The sequence below is a fragment of the Pelmatolapia mariae genome, linkage group LG13 (genome assembly GCF_036321145.2).
Source record: "Pelmatolapia mariae isolate MD_Pm_ZW linkage group LG13, Pm_UMD_F_2, whole genome shotgun sequence".
Taxonomy (NCBI): domain Eukaryota; kingdom Metazoa; phylum Chordata; class Actinopteri; order Cichliformes; family Cichlidae; genus Pelmatolapia; species Pelmatolapia mariae.
The window spans coordinates 11241569-11268637 of NC_086238.1; the positions used below are offsets into that span (position 1 = coordinate 11241569).

A 27069-nucleotide genomic window follows, 5' to 3' on the forward strand; every position below is an offset into this window, starting at 1 on the left:
ACTGTCTGAAGTTCATCTTAAAATTAGCAAAATACCATTATTTAAGCCTCTTCAACAAAAAAAATACTAGGGTATTACCGCCTTTAGGCTACTGAGTAATTTTCTTAAACACAAGTCACAGCCAACCAGACGATAGCACGAGAGGCCTGGATATTAAACAGACCAACGGTGACATCCTCTGGACAAAATCTTTCAGGTAGTTTACTCTACCAGTGTGTCTACCAGGTAGTTTATGCTACCAGTGTGTTCCTCTCTGTTATCACATCAAGAAATTAATTAGGCTCAGACACAGTTAACATTGCAGAGGTAACTCATCTGCTGACATTCAGAGATAGAACCTGACTTGTTTTGGCGTTCCACATTTTGATTTTAGTCGTCGCATAAATCTTATAGTGATGCAATGGAAGCCAGAGTACATAAAACGAGTACTTTGCACTCATGTCAGACACAGGCGTATAATTAGAGATGCACTTTTGTATGACAGTTCACGTAAGTAAACATTCCCCAAGGCTAACTAACCAGACAGAAACATGTGGCAGGTTTAAACTGGAAGTTGACAAGTGTCAAAGCCAAACAAGAGCACACTGGGGGCAAAAAGTGAAACACTAAATCACTGACGGCCACAGGAAAGCACTAAAGACAAAAAAATGTTTAGTGGATATTAAAAACTTACAAAAATGCAGTTAAGAATGTTTAAACTTCTGTAAATCCAAAGCTAGAAGACATAAAAAGTATCCACTTTATGTTAAAGAAATTCTAACAGAGTAAAAGAACCTGTGCCAAAGTTTTATCTCTTAAAACACCTGTTACACTTGATGTCAGATGTGCCTGAATTAAAATGAAATTAACAAGTGAGAAGCCTGTAAACATGGAAATAATAATAATAATAATAATAATAATGAGAAGGTAAGATGAAGGATCACTCACCTTGCAGACAGCAAATGTAGTGGTGGGTGTCACTTACAAGGGGAGAGTGACTGAGTGAAGGAGTGTGCCTACTAAAGGCTTTCCTCAATCCTCCTTTCTTCCCTCCTCCCTATATTCCTCCCTGCCTCCCTCCTCTGTACATTTCTGTCTGGCTTTCATTCTTTGATACAAAACTTACAAAATGTAAAGCTGGTTCATTTGAATGGGACCTATGTGTCTGTACTATATATATATATATATATATATATATATATAAAGCTGTTCCTGTGAAACTAGGCTCCCTTTGTACTTGATTTCTCTTGGCTGACATTTCTGTATAACTGTGAATGAATACTCTGAAGCACTGCTGAATAAGCTCTGAGATAAAACATTGTGTGCTTCATAGACAAATTAATCTGCGGGTAAATATTTCAGAAATTTGTCACCAACACCCACAGTGTCATCAATTTCAAGACACATGGTTTAATACTTTAGACAAAATTGACTTTGTATATATCCACAATCCTATTTTCATTATTTTAGCTAGTATTTTAGTTTTCTTTTTTTTTGTCCCTTTATATTTTGTACACTCTGATAGGCTGAAGGTGTTTTACACAACTGTACCCTCACGATGTTAGACAAGTTTAGGGTGAAATGTAAATGTAGCCAACAGGAAGGACTCTGGATCCAGAATAGTTTCAAACATCCCAGTTCCAAGTGTCTTAAAGAAGCTCCCTATACCACAGGGTAGATATTTCCTTGTTGAGATGGCCACAAACCACCAAATCTAAAATAGTCCCAGCCCTACCATAGCCATGGTGAACGTGACTGATGAGAATACGCCATACCACCCTTGCCCAGGAGTATGTTACTATAGTCTAACCTATCATCATGGTGTAGAAAGCATAAAGCTTTAACTCATCAGTGTAGATCCAGAAGAAAGGGAAAATGTTCAGTTTATGGCTTTTAAACACTTCATGCTCGGTCCTCATTTGGGTTTAGGTTTCTTCCACATGTGTACTATAGGTTTGCAGGTCTGAAACCTGTTTATTTATTTCTAGAGTCATTTTTGGGAAGATTGGGGATAAATTTAGCTGTATGGAAATTTTTAGCCTCGAGGTGTTTTGTTGATAAACCCTTTTTCAGTTTTCAAGTAAATGTTGGTGGGCATGTTTTTGAGGGCAGCAAGGTTTATTCATAGACATGAAAAATTTCAGTTATAACAGGAGGGTTAGAAACCAAAACATCAAGCCCAACCGTAAAAAACGCCGTATGCAGATTTCCTGCAAGCTCAAAAGGATTCACACGTTCCTTACAATGTGCGCCTATTCATGTGTTCACATGTAACCATTGACGCTATAATTGAAATGTTTGTGTGTGCTAGAGATGGTGTGACTGGGTGGCGAAATGGAGGTTCCTCCCTGACTGGTAAACCCGAACAGGAAGAGCAGACCCCCTATTAGCGGGGCCAAATCAGAGGGACCTCCAAGGCCGACAGAGACGAAAAAGAGACGTAAAACAAGAAAAGGAAAAAGGAAATAGGGGTTTGCTTAGGTTAAAAAATAAAACTCGCTGCTGAGCGTGGCATCCTTTCATTATAATTTATGATGCATGATTGCATATCAGACTAATTAAACCAGACTAGACAGGTGTCCCTCCCTATGTGCCAATACTTTCATTGGGGGTGTGTGCTAGTGAGAGTGTTACACAGCTCTCATAGGACTATGAATATTTGAGTAAAGCAGGTCTCTGTGGCAGAGCACTCTCTCTCTCCCTTCACCTCTCTAATTACAGCGACCGAGTCGGCTCTGCCCTTACCCACAATCTGTGGAGGCATGAAATAAATACATGCTCTCCAACAATAAACAAGTGCCTTTTCAAATGACAGCACCTCCTCATGCTCACCCCCATTGCCGTCTCTCCAGGCTTTCGTAACGCTTTTACTTTTAGCTGGCGACAGGCGCGTGTAGGCCTCTGCTCATAATGTATAGAGTATGGGCTGTACAGGTTGTGGGGTTGAGAGTACAGAAAGCTAAATATAGGCTGACTTCAGTACTAAGGCCATGTTTGCATGGAATGAAAAAGTGGAATGAAAAATGGTAAGTGCGATGATTTAAAAGTAGGTAAAATTTGATGCTCGGCAGATTTCGGTTAAATCTCTTGTAAGAAAGAAAATCATTTTCAGATATTCATACAGCTAAAAATGACAGTTTTAAGTGGGTACTCTACATTGATATAATTGATAAAATTAGGGGAATTTAAAATTTCAGGATATCATTGACTTCTTTGTCGTCTCCTAATAACTTTTTCTTGGCCTCAAAGAAAATCATGATGTCAAGAAAAGATGCAAATGAGAATTCATAAGGACTCCAGTCCATCTTGTCATGTTCTAGACTACTTAATAATGTAATTACAGATGTTGCTGACATGGGTCTATTGCATTGAAACCACACTGTCCCAATGTCCCAAAAAATAATTGTTAGTAATCCTAAAGACTGGAAATACAGCAGTGCCCAAAAAGAGTAACTGAGTTATAAGACAACAACACACTGACAAGTTTAATAGTTATGAGGTCTTTTTTTTTTTTCTTAAACCCACATTAGAAAGTCCTTCACAGGGGCCAACAACTTCATAACAAGCAGACTTTATTAAATTGCTGTACTGTAATGTTCACTTTTGGGTTCAACAAATTATTGGAAATCAAATGCATATTCTGCATTAGCAAATTATGGCTTCAGATGGAAAATGCTGCTGTTTACATGATATGATCACTTCTCAGTTATGCTGATCATTTGTTTTTGTAACAGTGTGTCACTATGATCCATTGTGTCTTGTGGTAGAGGTGGTAAGAAAGAAAACACCAGTCCCTCCTTTCTAAGTATTTAGTATTTACAGATTCTGGCTATGCTAGTACTTCTCACTCAGTTAGAATCCTAGTATGAGTAAAGCTCCAAAGACAGTAGACAATACATTCCCATTCTGCTTGGGACACAAGATTTCCCTGAAAATGTCTTTTTGCCAAAGCTGATATAACCTCACTTTGCCAGGGTTGCTTCAAAAAACTCTTAAATGCATTCTAACAACTGTTACTGTAGCCTGAGTACTACTCATCCTAATAAACTTCGAACATATGAGTCATTTTAATTTTGTAGCTTATAAGTTATCGGTGGCGTCAGGTTCAGTTCCTCTATTAAAAATGTCATCAGTTACATAATGATAATGCCCCCCCCACCACCACAAACACTTCCTTAGTGCAATTGTGACTTCCCACTGGTCTAAATGTAATGTTCGCCATGTAAATGTCTCCTACTAGTGATGAGATGGTTACCACGGTTTCCCCACTCCAGCCTGGCCCGATTAGATTTACCATGTCATGGTTTTGGTTTCCAGCAAAAAGAATGACTCAAATTTACATGTTGGTTTCTGGAGGTCCAACTAGGCAAAAGGATGGTTATGTTGATGACTGTACGTCAGTGGAAAGCTTACAAGTGCAACTCTGCCACCTTGTGGAAGGCACTAAGTACATACCTCTGGTATTCCTCCCTCCACCCCCACCAGTTGATCTCATTACTCATGTAGACACTCAGAAAGGTGGAATAGGTGGTTCAAATTCCTTTATTAAATTTATAAAAAAAAAAATAAAAAAAAAAAGCCCCCCCCCCCCTTTTTTTTTTTAAACTGTGCAGTAATGATAATACAAAATATTGTAGAGATTAGGTTGCAGTGCTCTGTTTATAAATGTGTATTGTATAATCAGAAACACATTTTCCTGAAATAGTTTGAAACAAGGTAAAGAGACTAAACATACTCTAAACAAGCATTAAAATAAAATTCTTTCTCATGTGAAATATTTATGCAATTAAAAATATTCTAGTTTAAAAAACAAACAAACAAAACAAAACAAAAAAAAAACCACAACTTATCTATAAAATTAAGTGGAATATGAAACCATAGTTAACAGCTGAGATCACAAAAAGCACTGAGCAAGTGGGCCAAACAGACAAATGCACTCTTAACTTTTGGTGTCCAATTCCTTTTTCACAAGTTCCAGCCACAAGACCGAAAGCAACACAAGAAAAGCAGAAGTGCAGCATGTGACAGTATTTGCACCATTTTTTTTTTTTAAAGTTTGCTCTTAAAGCCAGAACTAAGCAGCAGAGACCTGAAAGAGGTTCATTAACTGGACAGAAAGTGAAAAGACAATATGGCCAGTAAATAAAAGGTAAATTCAGTTCCCAGGATATGTTGAATACAGGAAACATGGGAAAAAAGTATAAATAGAAAAATAAATACTGCTATGCATAGTTTACAAGTGAACGTAGTGTGGACTTAAACAAGATCTGTTTTCTACTAAATGACACAAACAGATGCTAATAGGCTTTAATGCACGGTCTAGTGTTAAAACTATTGAAAGAATGAGGCCGTGTTAATGCAGAGCCATCAGATCCTTCAGTTCACTAAAATACTGAAATAGGAGGCCCAAAACTTTAAAACACTGCTTTTCAAGGTTCAAACAATAAGTGTATGATTTTAAACTGTGTGCGCACATTACTATTTTTTTTTCTTTTCAAGAAGTGGTGTGTATTTCTGACACAGAACTGACAATCAGTTCAGGACTTTTTGCATAGATGTAAAGAACTTTGCATGCTTACGATGCAAATGTACCAACAAAGCAAGAAGAACATTCTCCTGCTGAGAAAAAGTAATAATAATAATAATAATAATAATAATAATAATAATAATAATAATAATAATAACAATAACAACAACAACAACACCAAAGGTTTGACATTTGAATTGGGTCCACAAAACAGATCTCCTGCAGTCCACAAAGCAGAGACAAGTCTGCCGCACGGAAGCACTTCACAACAGAAGCTTCATGCAATTCAGAACATCAAACATTTTGGGCTTAAAACTGCCAAGAGGTTAAAAATCCATCTTGGAGACAGACTTAAAAAAGAAAAACCAAAAACAAAACAAAACTGAAGACTACAGCCTTTATAAAAGCAGCATTTACATTATGTCAGGTGTTGCTATTACTTTTTCTATGGACAAGGAATCTCAACTAACATGTCAAGAAAACTCCTGCAGTGAAACCATTCAATCTTTCAAAAAACAAAACAAAAAACCCAAAACAGCCAACTGGTAAAAATAAACCTAAAGTTGAATATAAACCTAATCCATGCACTGATGCATAGAACTTTGCAGTCCTTCAAGTCGAATCATTGTATTTATAATCACTCGCCCACATAAGATCATTTGTAAGGCTACATAGGGCAAAAGGGCATCGCCTCTGGGTCTCTGTAGCTTATTGGCAAGACAAAAATCCTCATCTGCATAGGTGAGGTACTTAAATGTCAGGTATGTCTAATTTTAAGTCTTTGGTATGGTGAACAATATTTCAGTACTGGAACGTGAACGAGTAGGAATGAGGCCCCAATAATAACTGCAGACCTAAGCGAGCTATGAGCTGTTTGGGGCATGGGATATGCCTCAATACTTAGAATATGTCAATTAAATTTTACTTAGAAAAAAAAAAGGGGGGGGGGGGGGGATACTGGTTTGTGATGGAATTTCTAAAGAAGGAAAGTCCCAAAGACAACGACATGCACATGTATTCCTTTCATTACTACCATACATGGCAGAGCTTTTACTTTTCTTCGAATGACAGACAAAGGCAGTTTCACGTCCTCTTTATGTTGTTTGCTTGAGGTGTTAGGTTCTTCCTGTTAGAAGAAAGAATATAATCCCATGTCCCATAAAAGGCTGTGAATATGACAGTTTTCATTTAAAAGCTATACCAGCTGGTTTTGTTGCCCTCTTCTAGATAATCTTCTATTACTAAAAAAAAAATTATCCACTCTGGGCTTTCGTTAGAATATAAACCTTCATGGTCCAAATCCTTTGTGGTACATGTGACTACCCCCCCTCCAGTAGAACCTGAATGCTGGCTCTGATCCTTTAGCCATTCTCATTCAGTCTGCCACAGTAAATATTTTTAGCCCAGAGAACCTTGTGCGGCAAGTACCAGTCCCATTGGCACAGTCGGCGTATCCCGGTTTCCTTTTCCAGTAATGAGGCAGAGAGTAAACTGTGTTCAAGGCTGCCAAGGTTTCCTGTCCTTGCCTTTCTGATCAGGAATGTGTTTATAGCGACATTTTTCCCCAAAATGGCAGCCAGTGGTTCTCCAGAAGTAACACTCATCTCCGTTAACCGGGCCGCGTCTTCGGGGTCTGGGTAGACACACAGGTTGCACATTAGTTATAAAACTGCAGTCCTGTTGTATGATTATTATTATCATTATTATTTTTCTTAACTAGAGTTTTTAAAAGAGCAGCCAGTTAGCTTCTCACCCAGCAGCTGTGCCTCCCTGCTGTGTGACATTGAGTGGAATAGGAAGGGACCTCTGAGTGCGCCGGTCAGGATAGCGCACCACTAAACGAGTGTTTTCAATACAGTGACCCTGTGACAGCAAGCACATATGCACATCTAACCCCACGGCAATAACTGGTGCTATGAAAATAATAATGCTAACAAAGGAGAAACAACAAAACAACAAAAACGCACTTACATTTAGTTTCTCCATGGCACGAGCTGCCATGCTTGCATCCCTGAAGTTAACGAAGGCACAGAATCTCTCATGCAGCACACGGATACTCTCAATTTCACCATACCTTCAATACAAGGAGACACAAGCAGACCAGTCAACAACTGCAGTTGTTAAATTAGCTTCGCACGTTTTTCGTATAGGGATATTGACTATGTGCACGTTAGCATATGCTACTTCCGGTGCGGAAACTCCTGTGGGGAGCTTTGTTTCCGGTGTCCTATTCGCGCCCTGTTTACGGTCCAAAACAAGTTAAGCAAATGAAGGAATCAAGCTGCGATTTACATTTCTATAGATGTCTTGGGCATTTACCCATTATATCTGTAAATGATGTTCATCGACTTGTCGATATTTTTCCCCCGCGCCTCTCTTTTTCTCAAAAGAGAAAAGGGATTCAAATGTTATATTTCTCAGTATCTGTAAACAGCTGTCCCTCGTTTATCGCGGGTGTTATGTTCTAAAAATGCAGCGATTCGTACTGTACAGGAGAGACGGCACGGAGGAGATCGTCTGCAGCGACACAATGTGATGTAAAAAAAAAAATTAAAAAAAAGCATGCAAACTTGCACTAAAAAAATCTGCAAAACAGCCAGGTGAAAGGTGAACCGCGTTATAGCGAGGGGCCACTGTAATTTTGAAGGTAAGTCACAACATACCCTTCGGAAATACTAATGTATAGAAACCCTTACCAGCAATCATTCATTTTTTGTGTGGCTTTTTTTCACGGTTTGTTAACATGCTGTGTAGGTGTGTACTTGACTAGCTGATATCGACATAACGGGGGAAACATCTGGTTTGGCTATTGTTCACCTGTAGTTTGAATGCTGAACATTTGCCTGTTTAAATCATAAGACCAGTCACTATACAGAGATGTGCTTCTGAATGTGGACGATGTGTCTTCTGATTTTGTAATGCAGTTCTGCTTGTGTTCAGTGATGTAAACAACCGATCGATCTAAACTCTTTAAACGTCAAAATTGATCATTAGATTTTTTATGACACAACAGTGGTGAGTGTTCCCACCTTCTGCTCTTTGTAACTTAACGTGATCTTTCCGTTTTCGAGTTTTGGACATGATTTTGGAGTATATCTTCGCAGTAGTGATTGAACGCAAAGTAAAGCTACCGGAAATGTACAACCCTACATCCGGTCTCAAACCAGGAAGTTAGCATTTTCTCGTGCACAGGGTCAATTGTGTTTAAATGATAACATTTTGTACCAGAATAGGATCTTACATTTTAAAAAGGTCCCTTAAGTGTTTCTCAGTTAATTCAGTTGTCACATTTCCCACCCAGAGGGATGGACAGGGAGTTCTGCAAGAGAGAATGTGACCAAGAGTGGTTTAAAAAATAAAACATCTAATTCATCATCATCACATTATCAACAACTATTTTTGACTGCTCAATCATGGTCACCTACCCTGGTTGCACAACAGATGAATCTGTGCTCCCAGCTGCTGCTGAGGAAAGAAGAAGCATCAACAAGAGAATGCATCGGAAAATCAGTTGTATGATTTTTGCTTAAAACTTATTTGATCCAGAAGAAAAAAAATGTTGGTCACTTTTTTGGCCTTACCTTTGGCAGCTTCAGAATAATATGCCAGAACACCCTGCACTGTTGAAAATCTATCTAACAGCAAGACACTCTGCACTTCTTCAAAGCCCAGTTCCTGAGGAAGGAAGAGAGAAACTCAAATTACCACCACAAGGGTGTATGCCATCCGTCTGCAATTTGACAGAGACTTTACAACCATGGCTGTGTACACTTGATCCTTGAACATTATGGCTTTATGGCATCTTATCCATTTCTTAGTTATGACAAAAAAAAAAATAAATATAAATATATATATATATATATATATATTGTGTGTTGGGGTGGTCACAGCGACCATAAGCTCTGAGTACAGAATCCAAGCAGTTCATTGCCAAGTGCGAGTAAATGTGCCAAATGTTTACCAAAAAAAAATCCCTTAAAGCAATCCTAATACAACAGATTAACAAGAAGTAGACTGATTTTAGTTCATTTTAGTGACCTTGACACCAAAATTCCAGTCGGCTCATCGAGTAAATGTTTGTGCCAAAATGCCTCTAATAGTGGAAAAGAGGAACTTGAAAGAGAAAAAAAAAGAAAAAAAAAAAAAAAAAAAAGCACTGCCTTGGGTCACAGCTGTCATTGGGAGAAGGCATACAAATAATACGTGTCACATCTACAGAGCTTTTGTGTGTAGGCGTTACCATTAACTGCAGCACTTTGCAGTTAAATAGATTATTGACAGCCTCCTCGCAGTCTTTGTCCAGCTTCAGCACCTGCTCCATAGCCTTTTCTGCCTCACTGTACCGCTACAACACACACAGAGTGAGTGAGTTAACACTAATGCTTAACACTTTTTCGGTAGATTATTTACTCGACTACAAGCTATTACAAGCTTGTACCAACCTTCATGCCCATGAGGGCGCTGCCCTTGCGGAAGTATCCTTTGGGCCAGTCTGGGGCCAGCTGAATGGAGCGTTCAGCATCTGCCAGGGCCTGAGGATACTGCTCCAAGCAGTAATAGCAATAAGAGCGATTCCCAAAGAATCTACACGACATTAAAAAATAAATAAATAAATGAATTAATATTATGTGAAATGTGCATTTCTTTTGTAATGCCCAAGTCATGACCACAGAAGCTGTACCTGTAATCTTTGGGATCACATTTGATGGCTTCTGTAAACATACTGGCTGCTTGTGCATACTGCCCCTCTTGCACCAGCTTTATCCCTTTTTCTGCAGGACATAAAGATTTGTTTTTAAACATTCCCAAAGGCTCAAATGACCGCAGTGCTGCATGCTGGCATGCTTTCAGAATGAATGTGTAATCAATGTCCTCGAAGCCTTTGTTTCCATTTCCATGAATAACTTTTAAAGTTTCAATTCTTTACCTGTCAGTGATGCACTTTTCTTGGTCATGGTGTCAGTTCCATTTGTCTGAACAAAACAAAGAAGAAGAAAAAAGTATATATATCATTTTCATCACTTTATATTCATGAAAATGTGTGTTTACACTGCGAACACACACACAGCTTTTGTCAAATCTTTCATGGTCCATAGTCCACTTTCCCCACATATCAGACTTTGAACTAACACAGGAACACCACCTCAGCAAGAACTATTATATATGGGCGTTTCTGCTATAGCTGCTTCTCTTAGACCATCTGTTAGCATTCACCTCTCTCCTGGCTTCATTCTCCTTGTTTTCTTTGGACTTTCGACTTGATCCTTTGGGTTTGATATGGCTAGCAGCATTTGCAAAGAAGGCACTGCTGACATCCCACTCTGGCTCCTGTGGGACACAAAGTCAGACACTAGTGTTAAATCATGTGCCATCCAGGCCTACAAGCACACTGGCTTTCACTGGAAACGCTTCTATTAATTCATTGTCTTGAGGCCTGTGATGATGGCTAATGACTAAAAATAAAAACAATGGCTTATTCACACATGGATAATAAACTAGTGTAGTGCCCCAACCTCCTCAGCAGATCTGGCTTGGGTCTCCTGATATCCTGAAGGAGTAATAGCAGGACTGGCAAGATCTTTAGAGCAGGCCTCCGATTTCCCCTCCTCTTCTTTCTGCACTCCTTTTTGTGCCCTTTGTTTCTCGTCTTCACCCCCAACTTCTGCTTCGGAATCGCTCTCGTCTAGTTCAGATTCTGCACCTCCATCCTCTTCGTCATCCTAATGTGGAAGAACAGCTGAATATTTAGATTTTCACCCCACAGAGGCTAAAGGAGGGTGCACTTCCAAGGGGAATATTAAAATCTTTACCTGTTCAGCGTTGTCATTTTGCTTATTTTGCTCCTGCTTCTTACGTTTTCGACGGCGCTGAAATGGATGCACAGGTACATTTTAGAAAACGAATGACATCCTTGACATATAGATTTCCAGCAAGATAGGCTTTTTCTCTCACCTTCCTCTTGGCTTTGCGTCGCTCTGCCTTCCGTCTTGCTTTCTCCTCATCACTCAACTCCTCCTCTCCATTTAATGCATCCTAGAAAACCAAACATTCAGAGAAATGGATCATTAATGTCCTCACCCTTACAGTCCTCACTAGGCCCTGTCAGCCTGACACCAATTGTTTACCTGTGCCAAGGTGGCACTCGGGTCAGGGTTTGTAGCACCACAGTCCATCTGCTCCTCCTGGACCACAGGACCTTCAGGAAATACACAAACTGAAATCATCATCTTTTTATATATATATATTTTTTTAGAAACAGCTACACTCTTGTTCCTATACTGTACCATACTGTATTAAAAAATAATAATCATCAGAGTGTAGCTAGATAAGGACACACTCCCCCCCCCCTCAGCAACATAGCTTGACAAACACGCCATTTAAAATTTCCTTCCCTGTCAGGGGAAAAGGGAAAAAACTCTCTGTGAAAATGCATAGTGTAATATGAGACGAGATGGGCAGAACCATCATTTAATGTGACCACAAGCTTCTCTTTCCTTTACTCATTTCAGCCTCTATCAACCAAGAAAAGATTAAAAGCAAGCAGCAGGCATCCCCTGCAGCAAAGGAGGGTACAAAAAGTTCTGTTCCAACATTTTCAAGTTACTTTAACGTGTTATATTAAAGAGTCCTCTGTGTGTTAGGTTAGCCTGTCTCATTTATATTCCGGTCTAACCACATTGACCAGTGATGATGTGCCAAATTTTTAAACAACACTGGGTGGAGACAGGAAGGATTATGTAATCCTTTCTTATATGAACCACCAGGAAAAGCATGTAAAATAAAATAAAGGAAACAGAACTGAAAATTGCTCAGAGACGCCAAATCAGGTTGTTTCTTTGAGGTCTTTGAGAGGCATTTAGCAATAATTATCTTTAGCACTGCCACAAGCCCACCACACAACACATACAGCTGCCCTGAGTACTGCTTTCTGAGAAGCTGCAGTACTGAGAAGAGGGGGGAAAAAGGAAAGCCACTGCTCTAAATGTGGGATTTTGTATGCATACGCTTGGGGGAGGGGGGGCAGCTTATTTGATCAAGCCAAAACTGTAGTCGTTTAGGTCAAATTGCAGCAGACACACGACAAGACAAAAGGAAGCAAAGTAGTGGACTACGCCGGAATACGTGTGGTGTCATGTTTCCATTTGATCAGCAAAGATTTCCAGAGAGTGACAAATCCCATACTTGGTCTCTTACTCATGTTGTGACTGAAGCATTGACAGGAGAGTTTTACACTTTACATTCAACTGTTATGAATTTCATACAACAAAACTAGACACACCAAGTAGCTACTCAACTTCCTGGTTCTGTGTATGCCTGTCCTTTAGTGGTGCCGTCCACATTTTAAACAATATGCAAAAAACATAAGAAAATAAAAGTCATTGTATTTGTATGGAATTGGAATTCCATGTGAATTCAAGTACATCCGGGGGGGGGGGATGTGTCTTCACATATAAATGTCTCTCACTGGCTTTGTTAAAGAGCCAGTCTGTCATCACAATGCGCCTCCAAGGATGCATAGTGACAGCAAGGAATTTCAGTTGTGTGCGCCTGACTCACTGCTCAAATGTCAAGAAATAAGCACTGTTAACAACTCCATCTTCTCATTTGAACCAGGCCGTCGGTAAAAATTTCACCATACTGGAATGTCCTCCAAAAACATAAGTGATACAGGATCGGTAGACACGAGCAACAAAAGAGGCTCTGTTTCTTCACTTCAAGGAAATTTCCTAAATTAGTGTACAGCTGAAAGGTGAGCTCTTTCCACAGGAATGCAAAATAATCACGTACCATCACAGGCTGGAGGACTAACAAGGAAATAAACTGCACAGGTCCACACTTTTCTTCAAGAAAGCATGACCTTATTATTCAAACAGGCACTGCTTAATCATATGCCAGTGGTTTTAAGTGGTTGTGTAAACCAGTTAAACACAGAAACATGTAAACAATGTAGGAAATAGAAACGATCACACGTTTTGTTTTGTTTTTTGCAGAGTACATGGCTGCGAGGCACAAATGTTCTGCGTGAGACTAAGTGAAAACAACTGCATTACATCAGAAATCAACAGAAGAAAAATCATTAAAGATCTCAGGGGAGGTACACTACAAAGCCAGTTTGACACAGCAAAGCTTTCTTTGCATTAGCAGGCTCCACATAACCCTACTGTGTACTGGCATAAAAGTTATGTGAGCACACAAAAAAAGTGTTAGCAAAAAAGATAAAAAGTAAAAGATGGATCGGCTGAGTGCCACCTCCTCTAGAATGCTAACAGAGAGCTCTGAACAATACAGAAACACTATTACAGCTAAAAGCAACATTGATGCAGCAGTCCATAACCACAATGACCCCCGTTCACCTCTCCAGGTATGGCTTTTTATCCACACCTTCACTCTGGGAACAGTTACGAGAATTAAGCATATGCACCACCTACAGACTCTCACACTTCCACTGCAAAGCCAGTAATGGTTGGAGTGGCAGGAAACAAAGTCTATAGCACTTCAACTGAACTGCTTCATCAGTGAGATTACTAACTGACGCTGTTTAAAAGAAAGAAAAAAATGCTAGAAATCTTTCATTGTTCTGTAGTATCTAAGCTCTTTATTACACCTTCACAGAGGTGTATGGATCTGGATCTAAGAATGAAGGAATGCAAACCAGTCTCTTTTGCAAATAGATATTCCCTTACTTTTGGATGATAAACTGGGGGATTCCCACATTCATATATTAATAAATAAACATAATTTGAAACTGCTGCCTGCTACAACACATACTTTATTCATCCCATTTTGTGTGTGTGTGTATTTCTCATCGAATATTCCCACGCTTTCCATAAATGCTAATAGGATTACTCACACCAGATGTGTACTCCTATACTCCGAAGTAATGCTAAAGTTGGCAAGGCATGCCTAAAAGTTTTTAATGTCAATTAAAAAAAGTGCCAAAAAGTGATTTCCGGTATTTGCCAAAAACTGATTGCTCGTATTTAAACTGCTATAAGTAACTTGTTGGCCTATAATATGTGAAACATATGTCAAATGCATCCCTCATGGATGACATAAAGTCATCTTGAGCCACAAACAACATTCGTGTAACAAGGTAGAAGCCGCAATCAGTTTTTGGCAGTGACTTTTACGTAACCTTTATTTATGCAGTTAAAAAAATCTCATTCACATTAAAAATGTCTTTTGTAAGATTAAGTTGGCCAAGAGGACAGCAGAAATGGCAGCAAATATTACAATAGTTCAGTAAAAATATTTTAAGTGGGGATAAAGGACCGGATTGGTTATAATGTAAGTACAATAACACAGAGTTGTAAAGATACTTGAAAAACAGATAATTTTTTTAATTCTATATATAACCCCTTTGTAAACCCTGTTCACCGAAGTGTGTTTACGAACATACGTAAAGATATTACACATAAAAAACACACAGAAACATTGGAAATCACTTTTTGGCACAACAGGGGGTCTCTCTCCCATATACATATATATGCCACACATAAGCCAACCTGTTAACATGTTAAGCGAAGAAAAGGAACAACATGTGGGAACATAACACGTTATTTAAAGACATGTTTTAAGCTCATGCAGTACTTTCAATCTGCGTGCTGTGGGGCTTGTGCCACCTATCTAAGACATTGTTATCATACTAACACGCACCGAAGAATGCATTTATCTTTGTTTTGTTTTTTATAGCACACATTACTTTATCTCTGTCTTTTATACATGGTGTACTTCAGCTTGTAAACTTTATAACTATTTGCTTCGTGAGCGAGAAAGTGTAAGAGAGCGTTTTGGATTTTCTGAGAACTTTTTCTTTTCTTTTTTTTTACTGCGCAAACTTGGAAGCGGTACAGGCGAGGGTGTAACTGCCAAGAGAAGTTTCATTGTTTGACCAAGAGCTCAGTTTGATCACTAGGATAACACAAATGGGAAGCAATATCACAATCACGCCGTTTATGTAACTCACGAGTTAGCTGTCCTCCAAATGTGCCGTGTCACACGCGTTTCGTTATTACGTCCGTGATCGATCTAACCAGTTTAGAAAGTTTCGAAAAGTGGGAGAGAATTCTTACCGCTCCCGAGTCCCAACAGCCTGCATATATCCCTGGTGATTTTCATGAGCGCAACCATCCAGCATTATCGTCCTAAATAGCCCATAAACGTGCTCGGCCAAACGTTCAGGTTAGCACGAACACGTATCTAACATTGGGACAATCGGTATCGAATCTGCGGGAATCTTTGGTGGTTTAATCCACTTCCTGAGCGTCTAACGCCGACGCTGGGTCCACCCTGACTGGCGTCTTAAAGGCACAGGACACTGTTATCGATTTTTAAACGGCTGAGACCTTATCAGAGAACGGCTTAACAATGGACCACGTGTTTAAATAACGTTAACAGCGTTAGGTTTAATATCTAATGCAGTATCATGTTTAATTATTATAATGATTATAAACAGATACAAATATTATAAGATACACTCATTTACTATCCACTAACACAACTTTCCCAAAGAGCCACATGCGAAACTAATGAGTTGAATTCAGTCCTGTTGAATATTAATTTTATGTCATTGTTAATTTATTGGGGCAGTTGTGATAAATTAATTATTAAAAAAATTAGTTAATAGCTCACTCATGCTGTAATATAATCTCAGTGTAAATGGATGTATTTTTTTTAAAAAAGAAGAAGAAGAAGAAAACCCCCAAGAATATCCTTTCAGGGTGTGGAAAAGAAAAATCAACTTTAATTTGCATTAATAAGGTTTTAAGATATTTCTAAGCTTTTACAATGATTTTAATAACCAACAAAAGATACATAGTAAAAGATTGAATTTAAAACCGATTAGGTCACATTTTGTGAGTTATCCACCATTAATTTCAGGACAGGACAGGGCATGTCTCACAATAGAAAATTATTAAAACAGAATTATATATTATAATATGGGTAAAATACAATTGCTTCAAGCTATTTCTTTTGGAAAACACCTATGTTTTAGTATCATAACACTCTAAGCTGTGACATCAGCCCCAAGTGAAATAAATGCAACATAAGAAACAAACAATCATACATGGTTTAAAGGAAATTAGACATGGCTTCAGTTTATTTAAAAGTATTCAAATAGAGTAGTAAAATGTTCCTTTGTGCATGAGTATCATCACTTCACAGTTTTTGTTAGTTTAATTAAAACAAGCATTAGTTTTTCTAATAATACGTTTGCATTCAGTTTGCTTTGGTGGTATCAGTAATTTTCCGCTGGCTGACAGGGTGGTGTTGATTTTGTGTTTTTCCACTGGTAAACCTTTCACGTGGCCTTCCTGTCCAGACCTGTTTTATTTTGCTCTACTTGTCGTTTTTAATCCCATGTCATTTGTATTATTACGTCAGTCATTTAACTATTAAATCACAATGATCTAATCATAAGTTAATCTAACAAGTGGCTGTTTTTTGTTGTAATATGACATTGATTTTTTAAACTAGCCACATTCACTCTAAAGAAATGTAGTGCACAGATAAGCGGACCACACATTGATAATGTTATCCGATAATGCCCTCAGCGACGTTTCAAGTCAGCGATGACGGTAAGGGCTGCATTCCAGCCAGGGGAACCCATCACACCCCCACCTGAAAATGACATATCGACATGGAAAAATTAGCTATCCTGGCCGTCATTTATCATCAGCAGTGAAGGCATGGGCACATCTTAAGATCAAAGGTAAGTGTGCTCTCTAAGACCAGCTAACATTGAATTTATTATTGTACAACATAATAAACAGGCTTATTTGCGATTCTGTGTTCAGCTGAGCATTAAAAGCAAACCTGGATGACAGCCACTGCCACACAGATAGAGCCCTTGAATTGGTGAGCGGTAGTCTGAGAGAGAGGGCAAGGGTCGTGTTAAGTAGAGCTGGTCCAGTGACATTGATCCATGGAAGATATTCTGTAAAAACAAGACCAAAAGTTTAATTTTCCCTTTTGTTTTTCCTTCCAGGGCTATTAGTAGAAAAATAGCCTCCCTTGTGGGTAATTACTGTTTTCTTCATACAAAGGAGGTAGAAGCAAATACAGTTAAGCGATTAAGTGTCACACAGTTAATGTGAACTTTGATTCTGGCTCATGCTGTAGTAAAGCTGCCTGTGACCATTAACTGCTTATACAACAGCCACGTCCCAAAGTAGGCCGTTAATGACTGAACACTGAAAAGAATGCAAATGACTTTCTCATCCAGTGAACAGCTGACTGTGTCAAACAAATAAGTGGCGTGTCAACATTCAAAGTGTTGCTCAGTGCTACAGCATCCACAGTGCATAGTATCTACCCCTCCAGTGAGCCCAAAGATCCTCTCCAGGTCAGGAGGGGCCAGGATGTCCCTGCCCACCACGGACTTTTTAAACCCAGGGGCGTATTGCTCTATCCAGTCAAACACTGAGGAGACAGAAACACACATGCTTTTCACTTAAACACATTAATCAACATACAGGACATTTAAAGAGTGCAATTCGTTTGAATACTTTAATAATTTTGGAGAAAATATATTTCTAAGATTCACCAGTCAATTTGTAAACTTGACTAATTGTTCCATTTAAACAGTAAAAAAATATCTAAGAAAGTTCCCTTCAGTGTCATTGAAGCCTGCTACAGTGAGGCTTTAGAGCTTGAAAAGAAGGTAACTGGACTTCTTTAGGTTTTTTAAAGAGGGTTAAGGTCTCATCCAGGAGGCTTCTTCAGGTATTTAAATGCTAGTAGGTTTTATCCCATACATGAGCCAAGGTGTTACAAAAGGTGTGGCTCACTACAACCAGAGGTTTCAGGTGCACTGGAATATCATGCTTTGATAGTTCCTCTGATAAACCTGCTACATAAGTGATGACAATGTGGTTCCATTTGTCATTCTGTTTCTCCCTTGTTGGTTTCTCACCTTATTTCCATGCATCCTTGCTGATTTGATGAAGGCCCAGTTAGAGTAACCACATTTTTTGGGAGTTTTCTTTACTTGTATGTGTTCCATTGTTTCCCTTTCTGGATAAGAGGGAACACTTTCTGCTTGGTGTTGCAGGTTCCTGATCACCCCAAGTTCACATTTCAGTAGGTGGTGGGAGTCAAAGAGTAGCTACTCGTGTGTGTGTTTTCGGTAAACTACGATTTTGAGGCTTCCATCCTCCTCAATGCACACAGCCGGAAATAGCAAACTATTAATCTTTGTATCTTTCCTGGTAAACTTTATGGTAAATGGACTGATTCTTATATAGCACTTTTCTACTCTCCCGGAGTACTCAAAGCGCTCTATACAACATGCCTCATTCACCCATTCACACCCACTTCTAAACTCAAGTGCAAACTAAACTACATTCACACACATTCAAACTCCGATGAACGCATCAGAGGGCAACTTGGGGTTAGTATCTTGCCCAAGGATATTTGGCATGCAGACTGGGGAAGCCAAGGATCAAACCACCAACCTTCCGATCAGTAGCTGATCTGCTCTACCACCTGAGCCACAGCCACCCCTTTATATTTCTATCCACTGAGGTGGCATGAATACTGAAGGCTTCTACTTCTTGGATTTTGACCCAGGTGTCATCCACATATCTACTGTGGCTAGGTTAGGTGCTATCAATTTTAAAGAGCCAAAGAGCTTTACTTTTCACTTCCTTCATGTAAAGGTTGACTATGGGAAGTCCATGGCACATCCATACTTTTGTAACCCCCCCCCCCAAAAAAAACAGTTGCATTTAACATACATGCTTGGAAATGTTGTAGGTGGCTGGGAGGTGGAACATCTTCAAAAAACTTCAAGAAGTCCAGTCACCTTCAAGGTCTTAAGATTACCATGAACTGGATGACTGCGAATCTAAACAAATATACTGCCATAGTAAGCTAGAACTAAATCTACCAGCAGTAAACATGTTTGGCACGGTCAAAACATTAAGAAGTCCAGAGTGGAGCATTTGTGTTTCTAACCAGTGTCTGCAAATGCCTCCCGGTCCTGGTCTGTCCACTCTCTGCCTTCTATATAATAGGGGGTGAATTGGGTAAAAAGTGACAGCACATGGCAGCCAGGGGGAGCCAGAGTAGGATCCAGCACAGAGGGGATGGTCATTTCCACCATAGGCCTACAAGACCAGAGGAACATGATGTAATGAGATGGTGGATTGACAAACATGTTGGATAAAGATTTTTTAAAGATATATTTGGGTGATAATGTTCAAGTAAGTGCTGACTGTGAATTCTTTTATCCTTAGCGGGATGTAAACATTAACTGATGTACAGACACTCTAAGAAAAAGATGAGCAAATATCAAATGTCCAGGGGAGAGATAAACACTGGTTCAAGGGTAGGGTAAGTAAGTGTTATCTGTGAGATAAGGATACTGCACGTGGACTACTTATGTGAGTAACCTGGAAAAATATATGGTGAAAATACATAAACTAAAAAAAATTGTATTAAAATATATGAGAAAGGATATTTTATTGTACAATCTCAAAGGTTTTAAGGTTGAAGTGCTAAACATTCACACTACTCACTTTAATACGTTCTACCATTTGCAACTACACAGTTAATCCCTTATCTCAGTAACAAGCACCTAAAACTTTGCCCTGTATTTTCCAGTTCAATAAGAACTGTACATGTGCACTGCACAAATCTGTGCTTGAACATTAACTAAAGCTAGTTTTCTTTTCTTCCCCAGAACATCCTTTGTAACCATTGTCCTTGATGTAAATATGTAAAAAATTGTGTATGTTTCTGTTCTGTGTCTTGTGTACTGTTTGTTTGTATATGTGTCTTTCTTGCTGCTGTTACACCCGAATTTCCCCTTGTGGGACAATTAAAGGCTTATTCTATTCTATTCTATTCTATTCTATTCTATTCTATTCTATTCTTCCCTCAGTGGGACATTTCAGTTTGATTTGGCATGCACAAATCTGACATGTTTAAAAGAACACTTATGCGAAGACATGTTCACCTTGCTGAGGGTCGTTCATTTTTTGCTTCCTTATATGCTGTTTCCAAAACATCCACACTTTCGCAATTCAGATGGATTGAGCACTGATGGTGTGGTCCAGGTTTATCACCTGGTGTGGGAGATGCTAAGAAGTTTGGCAACTTGTCTACTGCCACTGTAAAAAAAAAAAAAAAAAGAAAGAAAAAGAAAGAAAGAAAGAAAGAAAAAAGAGATCACAACAGGTAAAATGACATGGAATCAGTGTATGTGCTTAATTTTGAGTGTTGAGCGTGCAGAAGACATGCACTTCTGATGACATCACACTGGAAGCTGAACAACTGTTGAAACCCAAATTCTTCATAGGATTAAACATGTGATACAAAACCCACCAAAACAAACAATTTTTCCAAAGATGACTAAAGGATGTAAGTTTTTACCTCAGTATATTATATTGCCAGTCTTAACTTTAAGTTCTGATTGATGAAAGACTCACCGTTGATCTTGGTAACAGGTGAAGTGTAGTCGATCTGGTCTACTGCTTTGATGAATTCTGAAGAAAGAGCAGACTGTAGTGATACAAGAGGTCAGAATAAGGGACTTTGTTCAGAGCGTTAGAAATGATGTTCGGTTTTCTGAGTTACCTGTGGTGTCAGGTTTTTGAAGGTAATATATGGGGTAGCATTTGATAAAACAACTTTACTGTGGATTTCTGTGCCGTCCTTTAGCACCACACCCTTAGCATCACCATCTGAACCAACCAGGATCTGGCTTACATCCTGCCAAAGATAAATGCAAGAAGTTAGGGAAGCTAGAACATAATTTCCCATGAATCCATGAAATAAACAACATCAAATCAATGTAATTACCTTTTCTGTAAAGATGTCAACACCATACGATTGAGCAGCACTAGCAATAGCCTGAGACACACCTCCCATGCCTCCTTCTACATAACCCCAGGCACCCTTCTCCTTCTCCACCTCTCCCATCACATGGTGCAAGAGAACATACCTGCAAGTCAAAACCATCGAGTCACTTGTAATTCTGTCTAGCTAGATCTAAGATTACGAGAGTTTGGTTGTCATAGGCTGCTGTAAAATGTGTCTCACCCACTGCCAGGATTACTAGGACTGGTCATGGCTCCAATTACACCATCAGTAGCCAGAGTGGCTCTCAGTGGCTCAGAATCAAACCACTGAGTGAGAATCTTTCACACAAAACACACGTTATCTATGCAATCTAAAAATAAGAGGAACTAATGACTTTGTTTAATCTCTAACCAACCTTCATTATTGGAGCAGTTATGATTTCGTAGAAGTCTGGAAGGTTTTTGCCCAGTTTTAGACCTTTACATTAAGAGCCAGTAATATTCATGACTAAATTAATGCAGTATACAAATTAAGTACTTGCTAAATAAGCTAGTATTGGAGAATAAAAAATGTTTTAAAAAAAATAAACCAACCCACCACATCTGAAGATGGGCATCAGTGTTTTAGCTGCAGCCACCCTCCGTCTCAGTGATCCAGAAGTGAAACCTGGAATATCTACAGGTGGAGCATCCAGGAGAGGGTGGATAGCATCTGCTAGCCTCTCCAAGTGTGCAACAAATTCAGGATAAGCCTGTATGTACGTTGAGGAATAGGTGAAGATATAAGCAAGCAAGGTGTGTGGGATTGTATCACATAGAAATAAAGGTCCAACAAGGCAAAGAACAATTTTTTGGATCAGCCTAAATGAACAATTACTTATTATGTTTATTTTCAAACCTAAATCACCTTAGCATCCTTCTGTGAGAACTTGCCGATCTCCATCTGGTTGGTGGCCAGATCTGAGCCCAGAGTGAGAGAACGTGGAGGAGCACCTCTCACCCCTTCCTCCAACATGGGGGTGAAGGCATGGGGGTCTCTCATATACACCTTCAGCCCATGTTTCTGAATTTGTAGAAAAAGGGAAAAATTGATGAACTGCAACAAGGCTGAGGACTGATATCATCTCATGATATCTAGAATCTTTCTTTGTGATTCTGGTTTTGTGTACCTTGAGCTCCAGGTCTCTGTATATGTGCGGTCTTAACAAACTGAGCAAGTAGGAGCACCTAGAGAAGCGGAAACCTGCAAACCAATGTAATTTCTCTTAGAGGAGTAAAATTTTAGGTTACTTGCATAACCTAAGGTTCTCAGAGTAGCATGAGTGCGATATCTCACTACGGGATGCACCTCCCTGCATGAAGCATGTATCTTCTGTATCTCTACCAATCCTGATTGGCTGGTGATTGTAACGACCACATCGGGCATAGCCTCCCACCTTTAAATAGGTTGCGCTATTAGATAGTCATTATTTAAGATTAGCACCTCTTCCCGCTTTGCCACAGCACGAAATGTTGCCTGGTGAGACAACTCACTCATGCTACTCTGAGAACTGGGGTTACGCAAGTAACCTAACGTTCTCCTTTGAAGCATTTGTTTCGATGTGTCACCGTGGGAAATGGAGACTCCCGTATTGTCAGACAATAGTTATCTATTTTTATCTCAAGCAATCATGGCAATAGCCAGTCTATCTATCACCAGAAGCTGATATATCTCCGCCAGCCAGTGCATTTCTCGCCAGAGTGGAGCTATCAAAATCAGGGTGTGATGATTCTCCCTCACTTTGAAGAGAATGGGAGATATCAAAGCCAGTGGGGGGAATGCTTATAGGAGGATGGGCGGCCACACAGGTGTAAGCATGTCCACGCCGAGAGGCGCGCTCTGGTCGCGTAACGACAAGAAATGTGGACAATGTGCATTTTCCCCGTGGCGCCACCACAACTGTTCTACAGTGACTGGATGCAGAGCCCAGTTGCCGAATAATGGAGCACCTCTGGATAGCAGATCTGCTCCTTGATTCTGAGAGGCTGATTCTGAGGAAGCGTGTCACTCTCAGAGAGAGGAAACATTTGCTTCTTCATAGCATCAGCCTGGGTGCCAATGTGTGTAACTGGCGTGAACGCAGCCCTCCCTGATGACTGATATAAGCCACCATAGTGTTTTTGTCGATCCTCACAAGAACATGATATGCATGTAGAAATGGTAGGAAGTGCCTGAGGGTCAGAAACACTACCAGGATGTCCAGATAATTTATATACGGTCATTGGCGAATACTGCTCCACAGCCCTCTCACAGATCAGCCCTAACAGGGGTCTAACACTGCCCTAACAGGACAGGCCACTATCCGGAACTGCACGGGACCCATAGGCAACCCCTGAGTCAGGAAAACTGGGTGTCGCCATCAGCGTAACATCAGCACGCATTCCCCTGCTACTGATATTATCCATGCAATATGATGCACGGGGCTCAGTTTGAAAGAAGCCCTGAAAGAAGAGAACTATTTGTGCAGGTGGAAAAGAGCGAGGCATGCTCTGAGCACATTCATTCTCTCCTCTGACAGACAAACTGTAATTTTGATTGAGTCCAGAGATAAACCGAGGAATGTTATATGTTGTACTGGAGCCAACGCAATCTTTTTGCTGTTCATTATGAAGCCCACGACAATGACAACAGAAGTCGAGTGGTCCGGTTCCAACCACGCCAGAAGGAGCCAGTCATCTAAATATGTAGCCAGACGAATGGCCCCCTGCCTCAGCAGTGCTATTGCCACTTCTGTGAAACAAACAAACACTTTGGGGCTCAGTGACAGACCAAAAGGCAGCACTTCGTAACAGACACCCCGAAGAGCAAACCTTAGATACCTCCTTTGTGGAGGGTAAATGGGAATGTGAAAATATCTGTCCTTCAGGTCGATGGAATTGAACAAGTGGGCAGTGGAACATGCTTTATCAAACAAGAGTGTGTGCTTGTAAGGCTCAACACAGAGACAGAGCCCGCTGTTCCTGAAACAAAGTCTCCTTCCTCAGCAGTTTGGGTGTATAGGCTCCATACACGTATCAGCGAGGGGTCGATGGGGCAGGGGAGCCCTTACAACACACTCCAGAACATGGCAGGTGAATGGGAAAAATCTAGCTTCTCCACCTGTGGTAACAGAGGAGGCTGTCAGGCCATTCTCTTCTTCCTCCTGGCATACTGACTGACAGGCTTTGTGGGTTGGCCCTTCAGTGGCCTGCCCTCATCTCCTGTCTGAGTGGGGGTACTGGTGGTGGCTGGGACTTCCTTTGTTTGGAGATCCCAAATTGAGTGGGAAGCCAGACGAACACCTGTGTGAAGGTCTATCTCGGGGCAGGAGCAGGTGTTGGCTCAGTTTTCTGGGGGAGGCAGAGCTTGAATTCCTCATCCTTTCTCTCACATTTCTGCTGAACAGAAGCCAGAGGAGTCCCAAAAACGCCGTTAAGCATGATCGGCATGACCAAAATGTCCTCCTCCCTCTCTGACAGGTTTGTCACGTTGACCCATCTGGCTCGCTCGTGCAAACACCATCATCCCCATGGATTTCCTTGTGGCTTGGACTGCGCAGTGCTGCATGCTGAGTGAAATATGTGTGATCACAGTAATTTCTTCCCAGACATTTGGGTCAGGCCAGGTCGCCGTGTCCCCACATAGCGCTGCCTGGTAGGAAACTAGAATGGAGGAACATTCAGTGCCATTACCGCTAAAAGCCACCACTTTGTAGGCCCTCTCGGTCACGACGGACTGAAAGCGGTCTGCCTTCGATGGGAGTATGGGGCTCCTGGAGGAGGTTTAGCCAGCCATGAATGGAGGTGGGCTGCAACTAGCGGCTCCATGTGGGGCATACAGAGTAGGCCGTGCTTCTTTATGCCCTCAAAATCCATGGAAGAAGGCCCTTGGTGGTTTTGCTGCTGAACGAGAGGTCCTCTGGCAGGCAGTTACCTCTTCCAGCAGCCCCAGGAAGACTGAGAGACTGGGAGTTCTCTTTCATCATCCTCATAATCCACATCCAATATGTCTTCCATCGGCAGAACCACTGCGGCTAGGCCCAACTGTGAGCCTCAGCTAGTGCCAGCCTGTGGTTCGGCTTCCATTACTCCCTCCTTGTCACCACCAGTGACCACTCCCAGTGGTATGACACCCGATCTAGGGTGACGATTTGGGTTCAGGAGAGAACAGCTATGGGAATTAGCTAACACTCCTGTCTGTGGAAAGTTAAGGTAGCTAGCCTTAAAAGTTGAGATGTTGCCCGAAATGAGAAGAGGTTTTTGAATAACGCCTATGTAATAACGCAAACTACTTAAAGGTTGGTGCCAATCAGGATTGGTGGACTGAGATACATGCTTTTGAGGAATACACAGGAAGGCACATCCCATAGTGAGACATCGAAACAAATGCTAGGAATGAGAACAGTACGTGACATAACACACATTTAATAAATATTAAATAAAGCAATTACCAGTAAAGTGTGAGTTCACCCAAATAAGAGAAAACTTGTATTTCTTCAAATAATTAGATGGATTCCATAAAAATCAGTCTGTGATTGTTCAATGTCACTGTGACTGTAGTTTTTCAGTGGAGGAAATTCTTGCACCCAAAAATTATTTAATTAATTTTAAGTGTAAGAAGCAGAAACAAATATATACTTTTTCATATTTAATTGAGCTAGAAGTCAATCCTACCAGGGAAGATTTCCTCTGAAACAGCTGCACCTCCCAACACATGTCTGCGTTCCAGCACTGCTGCCTGTAGTCCTCCCTTCTGAAGATATGCAGCCTACAGGCATACAAAGCACACATCACCTTCACCATAGTGCTGAAACCTTTGGTTTTAATACCTTACTGCGAAGGCAGGTGTTAGGAAGTAAATATGTAAACTCACTGCCACCAGTCCGTTGTGTCCTACAAAGAGATGTAAAATACGCAATTTAAAACCGATTCCGTTGCATGAAGTTTCAAAAAGTTGTCCCATAATTAGGTTTTTAAAATATTTTGTGTATACAGTGTGCCCTGCAGTAATGAGTTCAAAGTTGACTAATTAAGATTAAACTATGCACAGCCGTAAACGGAGTGAATTCACTTATCTTGGAATGCAATATTTATTTTACTACGAAATTACCTTATTTATACTACAATCATACAAACTCAGATTTATCGTTTTTGCAAAATCTATCGCCCGTTATTACAGTATACGTTCGCTCTCTGCATTTCTTTCCTACAGTCCACAAATCTCACCTCCACCGATGACCAATGCGTCGTAGTTTGATTTTAAAGCAGTGTGACTTGACCTGGAGCCTGTCACTGTACCCGCAAGGGTCACAGCCCTCCGCCCTCGGTTAGTCCACGCTGCTGTAGCCATGGCAGGAGTTTGGAGTCTTCCACTGCAATCCCTCCCACTTTTATGGTGAACTAGATCCGGGTTTCATACTGGAGGCAACCCTTTATGGACCTCTTCAGTTCGAGAAATAGATACAGAGATATGAAAGTGAACTATAGTAGTTATATGATGTATAATGGTTCACTTCTGACGTATTGATAACAGAGGGAGTGAAATCACACATGAGCTGTGCACAGATAGCTAATGTGGCATTTCTGTCACATACGGCAGTTTGTATACACTTACGGGCCGTTTGAGTTTACGCTGTTACAGTTAAAGTTTAGTACACATCCCTCTTCTGCCCTGCTACTGGCTACGCCCCAAAGCAGAAATACAAGGATACATAAAAATAAATTTTAATGTGGATATTT

The 27069-nt window shown here is 40.3% G+C and overlaps 2 protein-coding genes across 5 annotated transcripts; both read right to left on the bottom strand.

Moving 5' to 3' along the window:
* Positions 1 to 4564: 4564 nt before the first annotated feature.
* On the bottom strand, positions 4565 to 15741 carry zgc:123010 (uncharacterized protein LOC641500 homolog). 2 transcript variants are annotated; one of them, XM_063491413.1, is made up of 16 exons: positions 15580 to 15741; positions 11632 to 11702; positions 11459 to 11539; positions 11317 to 11373; positions 11020 to 11226; positions 10721 to 10834; positions 10434 to 10479; positions 10188 to 10278; positions 9949 to 10090; positions 9747 to 9851; positions 9088 to 9181; positions 8932 to 8968; positions 8748 to 8825; positions 7478 to 7580; positions 7260 to 7369; positions 4565 to 7139 (listed from the first exon to the last, which is right to left on the bottom strand). In XM_063491413.1, the coding sequence occupies exons 1-16, from the start codon at positions 15635 to 15637 to the stop codon at positions 7004 to 7006; spliced, it is 1530 nt and encodes a 509-aa protein (XP_063347483.1). In that variant the 5' UTR covers positions 15638 to 15741; the 3' UTR covers positions 4565 to 7003. The 2 variants fall into 2 exon arrangements, with proteins under 2 accessions (XP_063347483.1, XP_063347482.1); XM_063491412.1 differs by having other exon boundaries at positions 8932 to 8971.
* Positions 15742 to 16235: 494 nt separating this feature from the next.
* pyroxd2 (pyridine nucleotide-disulphide oxidoreductase domain 2) lies at positions 16236 to 26766 on the bottom strand. 3 transcript variants are annotated; one of them, XM_063491699.1, is made up of 16 exons: positions 26557 to 26766; positions 26204 to 26223; positions 26005 to 26098; positions 22482 to 22555; positions 22220 to 22375; positions 21911 to 22064; positions 21729 to 21763; positions 21554 to 21651; positions 21314 to 21455; positions 21089 to 21223; positions 20941 to 21013; positions 20469 to 20622; positions 19466 to 19617; positions 17823 to 17929; positions 17324 to 17444; positions 16236 to 17128 (listed from the first exon to the last, which is right to left on the bottom strand). In XM_063491699.1, the coding sequence occupies exons 1-16, from the start codon at positions 26678 to 26680 to the stop codon at positions 17058 to 17060; spliced, it is 1710 nt and encodes a 569-aa protein (XP_063347769.1). In that variant the 5' UTR covers positions 26681 to 26766; the 3' UTR covers positions 16236 to 17057. The 3 variants fall into 3 exon arrangements, with proteins under 3 accessions (XP_063347769.1, XP_063347768.1, XP_063347770.1); XM_063491698.1 differs by having other exon boundaries at positions 21729 to 21790; XM_063491700.1 differs by lacking the exon at positions 22482 to 22555 and having other exon boundaries at positions 21729 to 21790; positions 26557 to 26637.
* Between the last annotated feature and the right edge of the window lie 303 nt (positions 26767 to 27069).

Bases quoted from the DNA above. Each gene is read 5' to 3' on its own strand.
- zgc:123010 (XM_063491412.1), bottom strand. From the start codon at position 15,637: ATGGTTGCGCTCATGAAAATCACCAGGGATATATGCAGGCTGTTGGGA. The intron at 10,835-11,019 runs GTTGGGGCACTA...TGTGTCCCACAG, and splicing joins AAGCCAGATCTGCTGAGGAG to GAGCCAGAGTGGGATGTCAG. The intron at 7,370-7,477 runs GTAAGTGCGTTT...TTGCTGTCACAG, and splicing joins GTGCCATGGAGAAACTAAAT to GGTCACTGTATTGAAAACAC.
- pyroxd2 (XM_063491698.1), bottom strand. From the start codon at position 26,680: ATGGCTACAGCAGCGTGGACTAACCGAGGGCGGAGGGCTGTGACCCTT. The intron at 21,791-21,910 runs GTGGGTTGGTTT...CTTAATGTAAAG, and splicing joins GATGCCCATCTTCAGATGTG to GTCTAAAACTGGGCAAAAAC. The intron at 17,129-17,323 runs GTTTGCTTTTAA...TGTCATTTTCAG, and splicing joins TGGCAGTGGCTGTCATCCAG to GTGGGGGTGTGATGGGTTCC.